At 40.1% G+C, this 6,207-nt stretch overlaps 1 protein-coding gene across 1 annotated transcript; it reads left to right on the forward strand.

Moving 5' to 3' along the window:
• The first annotated feature begins 657 nt into the window (after nucleotides 1–657).
• LOC146974122 (uncharacterized) lies at nucleotides 658–3,075 on the forward strand. Its single transcript, XM_085798928.1, has 5 exons — nucleotides 658–712; nucleotides 1,082–1,411; nucleotides 1,853–2,050; nucleotides 2,251–2,394; nucleotides 3,002–3,075. Exons 1-5 carry the CDS (start codon nucleotides 658–660, stop codon nucleotides 3,073–3,075), a joined length of 801 nt encoding a protein of 266 aa, XP_085655054.1.
• Nucleotides 3,076–6,207: the final 3,132 nt, after the last annotated feature.

Consider the following 6,207-nt stretch of genomic DNA (forward strand, 5'->3'; position numbering starts at 1 on the left):
CCTGTAAAAATAAATAAATAAATAAAATTTCCATTCACAACAAAACAATCAACTGAGATGACCTGTTCTTATAATGAGCTAATTCAACTGCATTCAAAAAAGAAAGTACCACCAACTAACACAATACAGAATCCAGAAATAGAAAAACACAGCAGAGAATACCTAACTTCAACACCAAACACTGTCGAAGTTCAAGTGTTTGAGATTGATAAACCATATTCTGGTTAAGAGCAGTTTTACCCTGAAAGTTTGTCATTAAAATAAGTACAATACAAGCCAGTAAAAAAATAGAATAAATAAGTACAATTACAATTTAGCGCCTCAGTAGTACGTGGTTGAGTGCAGACAACAGCTTCCGCATTCTCTCCACACAGTGAGATCAACAGACCAGAAATAACCTGCCCTACTGTCAGTAGAAAATTCACACGATAGTCAATGAGCACACAGACATCTTGCTCTTCAAGAGGTGAGTGATAGTGAGCACCAATGTAAAATTAACATGTACAAATATATTTCAATCTTTGAATTATTCAGCGATTAGTCAATCCAGACAAATGTTTGTTTAGAAAAACACAAATAAACAACTTGTTGATTATTGTTTATGAAGTGGAAGACATTTGCCATGTTTTAAACATAATTTGATTTTGTTACAACAGAATGAATTTCATCAACATAATCATGATAACTCTGACAACAGCAGCTCTGGCAAAAGGTAAACTACTGCAATTATCTGGTTAGTTCATGGTGTTGGTGTTTAGATCTAAACTACTACAGTATGGATTAAATGATAGTATATCTGAAATTATTTAACAGCTATTATAATGTTATTACTTGTTTAGGATATTATCAAATTGTGTTTAATGTAAACTGAAAGGGTAAATGGTCATGGTAATAATGTTAGGTTGGCAAATTAGAAAATTGTCAGGTCATTGCCGGTCAAAAGCACAGGAAAATAATCATGCATATACTGTAGTTGAGAGAGATTTAACATCCAAGTATTAAGATTTGTGTTCGAAATTAAATGTTAGAAACCACTGACTAGAATAATGTTTAGATGAGTATTTGCTTTTGTGTCTATCAGGGGCTATGGAGTGCAAAATATCTGAAACCGGTGGAGCTCAGCAGTGTCTTGGAGCCGTCGGGCAGCCATTGATTTTTCTCCTACCCATTGGTGAAAATACAAAGACAAGACTGAAAAAGAATTCCGATTTCATTATGGAGATCAGGGGAGTCGATACTACAACAGTGTCCATTCACAGCAACTACAGAAATCACTCAGAAATCTTCAGAAATGGAACATTTAGGCTCGAGACAGTGACAAACGCAGACTCTGGAGATTACGTTTTGGAAATATATGCACTTACTGATGGTATATTACTGCACCGGGTCAAAATCCACCTTAAAATACAAGGTAAGAAAAAGTAACACATTTAAATTAATTTTCTTTAAATCAACTCTTTATGCTCTGCACCAATACAGATGCATCCTCAAGTTATCCGCTGAGCAACCTGTGTGTTAAGAGCAATACCTGAATATCAATATAAAATGTGCAACTTGTTATCTTTTCGATATTGTAGCTACCTCTCATTATTATACAGATACAAAACATCACAATTGTAAATTTTATACCAAATTTTAAAATATAAAATAAAAACGTTTTATATTTTGTGTAACATATCTGATTATAAAAAGAAGCGTTCTCATACCTATCTCTGTTTTGTACACCTTTTATCTCTGATGGAGAGTTTCTGTGGTTAAATCAACCATAAAAACTTTTTTCCCAAATTCATGTAGATATCTATAGATGCTGTTGTTGTACTGGATGTTTGTGACTATATCATTTGTCTTCCAGCTCCAGTGTCTGAACCAGTTGTGTCTCAGGTGTGTTTGTCACCAGAACAGATGACAGTCAACTGCTCCTCTGAGGGAGATGGAGTAGAGGTCACTTTGACTTTGGACTTAGATGGCCAACACCCAGGAACCTTGACATGTAATGCCCATAACAACGTCAGCAGAAAGGAAACATTTATCCACCTCACAAGCTGTAATGGTAATGTATTTTATAATTACTAAATACATTTTTATCCATTTACTTATTACATCAACTGATTGATGTATTGCTTTTCAAAGTTGAAAGTTGAAAACAGCATTGTACATAAATAGAGTCTAAACACATGGGGTTTTGAGCAATGTTTTCCCCTTCAGAAAAGTATCAATCTAATATATGTTTTATAATATTTACAGTTCAAGGTTCTACTTCACAACTTGGTCTCATGGCTCTGAGTGTGACAGCAATGGTTGCCTGTGAGCTTCTCATTTACGTTTTGTTTCTTGGCATCAAACACTTCAATAAGAAGAAAAGAATGAACCCAGAATCCAGGACTGTTGATGAAGGTAAGAGAAATACTTTCTACCAGGTCAATGTCAGAGTTTCTGGCTGTGAACTAAATGGTCAGAACGTGAAGTTCAACCATTTTTGAAGAGGAGTTAAAATTTCACAAGGTTGCACTTGTGCTGGTGAAAGATGTTCACTAGACTGTCTTCACACCACTTCAGCAGAGTACTGCATTAGTCAGTGTATAGTGCCCTGAGAGCACAATGCACTGCAACATAAACAGAAGGAAAATCATCATCATAAACGTCTTCATATATCTGGCAACAAATAGGTCTGTTGGTTGTGTTGTGAGTATTTACAGTTTGTGTATTTCCTTGTGTTTTGTCCATTTCCATTAAGCTCAGAGTGCCGTCAAAATTGTAGCTGAAAGGAGTAATTTCTTCTTAGTCAGCTTGGGGCTCAGTGGGTCCCACCCATTGCTTGCTTGTACGAAGTAAAACAGAAATAAAAGATCAACACAAAGCATAAGAAAAAAATAAAAGATAGTGTACCTTGAATGTTGAGTCTTTTTTGATTATTTTTTACATGATTTGCACTGTTTTCTGGTTGGACAGTTGAACACAGATGCAAAGATTTCACCAGATTTTTTATTTTTGTTTCTTTCAGATCACGCAGAGGATGAAATCATCTACTCTCGGGCCATATTCACAAAGAATCTTAGGGTTAAAAGTAGCTCCTAAGGGCTGCATTTAGGAGAAACTCCTAAAAAAAAGTGGGCGTGTCAGTCTTAAATTTAAGACTCCTAGTTTTTTAAAATAAGAGTAATTCACAAAGTATTTTAGGCCTAAAAGTAGCTCCTAAGTCTGGCTGCAGCCAGGTAAATGTTTTGGAAACAATGGGTACTGGAGCACCTGCCCCTTTGCCCTTTGCCCACTGATGCCCAAAGTGCCTTTTTGTCAAAACACAATTTGCATGTTGTCAAATGATATATTAATTTTCTATAAAGCAAGTGAATATATGAACTAATCTGAAGTTTCTCAGATGTATTACCATATTGAATAGTTCGCAATGCATGAGTGTCTTTATCTTTTTGCTTATCTTGTACAAGGCAAACCAGACTGAACTTGGATCAGAAGGCATCGATATTTTCTCTGGAGATTTTAAAGGCCTTTGCACACAATGTCGGGGGGGTTTTTCGTCCAAAATTGCAGCACGTTTAAAAATAAGCTACCTGTGTGTGTGTCCATGCGTCATGAACATACTGAAATTGGTCATCTTCTTTTTAAAGTGGAACTAAGCAGGATATTCCCGTGGCTATGCTATATTTTTTACCTTAATTAAAGGGACAACGAGGAGTTTTGGAAAAGCAAAGCGTTTTCACACTACATTTTTGAGCCTCTGCGCGCACCGTGAAATTTTTTGATTGATTTCACTGAAAAACTGCAGAACTTTACAAAAAGCAAAACAGACCGGTGCAAGACAGACTCATGTTTTCATTCATCAAGAATTAAAGTCAGAGGTTCGAAGACGATCAGATACCGTCATAGTCCCGACCATAAACGGCGATTCGACCGGCGTTATTCTCATGATTCGCCGGGCAGTGTCCGCGAAACCGAAAGTAAGGAAACGCTGGTCGGCTCGCCCAGCATTTCCGCCACCACTAATAATAACAAAATAATGATAGAGACAAAACAATATATTTATCGAAAATGGGCCCATTAATAAGTGTGGGTAACGTAGATTCATCCACATTAATATGAGACTTTTTTATTGTCGCGGAATCTTTCGTTCTGCCGACGGAGAAACTCCTTGTTGTCCCTTTAAAAAGCTCTGGAGTAATTGTGGAAGTTGTGATAGTTAACTACATGACATGTGACTTGTTACGGTTGAGAATGGAGACTCTCTGTCTTCCACCTGGCGTCTCATGGCTGAAAACCAACTTTGCAACATCAGTGTAGCACCTGGCCACCGCCCCGGTGTCCTTACTCTCTTCTACGCGCACCACGACACAAACTCACTCCGTAACCCATAATCTTTTGTTAAGGCGACACAAATATACACGTCGTAACATTGTATATGTTGTTCCATCGCTCCACAGATTGATTTTTCGCCGGCTTTGTTGTAAACAAATGCACATGGCCAGACGGAGGGTTAGCAAAACAGAGGAAAAGTGACCAGACTTGCATAGTTTCCCTTTAATGTGTGGCTCCAGTAGAGCTAAAGATCTATCAAACTGGACCACTGACATCCTCAAATAAAGTACTGTTAGTGATCAGTGTAATTCTGCAGCTCATTTATAAGCAGGTCCCCTTGCTCTTGATGTCGTCTCAGGACTGGGTGACACAACAATTTATTTTTCTCTTTTTATTTTTGGATAAACTTTTAGATAGACTTTTGTCTCCCTTTCTGAAGTTTGGAACAGAAAATAAAAACGCAGAGGACTCATAAGGTGTTAGTGACGGTGTAAAATATGACTGGGTGTGGGGTGAGGCTGGTTCCGGATTATGGGTGATCAACGCAGTGAGTGGTGATGTGAAACAAGGGCACAAACGCAGAAGGTCCAATTCATCTAGTTTATTGTTTGGCTGGTTAATGCTGATGAAAAGGAGGAGAATGGAAGAACAGAAAAGATTAGCCCACAAAACTCAGATATACAAGTATTCAATCTTGGTTAACCTAACTCAAACTTAATAAATGGTAAACAAGGTAGCAACAATACGATTGAATTAACTATAACATAAACAAAGAGTGTGTGGGACTTAACTGAAAAACTTACATCAATCACGCAGCTCAAACAATCAGGGAGTTGGGGAGGAGGAGGACTAGGCAGCAGCTCCTTTGTTCCCCAGAGCAGAAAGGGCTTGCAACAGGTGAGCTACCTGCCTAAATCACCTTCCGAGCTCCGCCCTCCAGTGATGTCAGGGGAAGGAGGGGGATAGCAGGAGTTGAGGCAGAAGGAGGGAGGTGGAAGGAGATGGGGATTTTCTACAGCCGCCCCTTAAATATGTGGATCATATTTGACTGTGGGGAAAATCCTCATGTGGAAGGGGGGTCTGGATCATCTTCGCATTCCAGGAGGGCCACCAGTCGGCTGACTGGACGTACATAGGTCTTTCCTTTTACCACTATTTCGGCCACTCTGACTCTTCCATCCGAGCTGGGGAGGATCTTCTGAACTTTGCCTATCGGCCAGGAGGCACGGGGTAGGTTTGGGTCCACGACCATGATCACAGTATCCACCACGAGATTTGGGTTCTCCCCAGTCCATTTTTGTCGTGGTTGGAGGGTTGGTAGATAGTGTTTGAGAAAGCTCGCCCAGAACTGATCGGCAAGTACCTGACTGTGACGCCATCTTCTTGTTCCAAGAAGGTCAGGATGGGCGTATATGGCTTGAGGAAGGGCTGCTTCAAGCCGCCCCATGAGGAGGAGGTTGGGAGTGACTGGATCAGGATCAGACACATCAGATGACAGGTATCCAAGGGGCTTGGAGTTCAAGATCTCCTCCACCTCTATGAGTACGGTGTTCAACACTTCCTCCGTCACAACTTGATCACCCAGGGTCACACGTAAAGCAGATTTGATTGCTCTCACCTCTCTTTCCCAGGTTCCTCCGAAGTGAGGGGCGTGTGGTGGGTTCCTCAGGAAGCGAACTTTGTATTTGGCCAATTGAGCCTGGAGGGCAGGGGTCAGTTGGTCAAAGGCTCTCTGCAACTCTCTCGCGCCTCCTACAAAGTTAGTGCCGTGGTCCGAATGCACCTCGAAAGGGGTTCCACGCCGTGCCACAAAGCGGCGGAAAGACATGAGGAAACTGTCCGTGTCCAGGCCTGAGAGGAGATCAATGTGGATACAACGTGTAGTGAGACATTTGAAGA

This window comes from Trachurus japonicus, chromosome 14 (genome assembly GCF_045865225.1).
Source record: "Trachurus japonicus isolate A0001 chromosome 14, Traja_1.0".
NCBI classification, from domain to species: domain Eukaryota; kingdom Metazoa; phylum Chordata; class Actinopteri; order Carangiformes; family Carangidae; genus Trachurus; species Trachurus japonicus.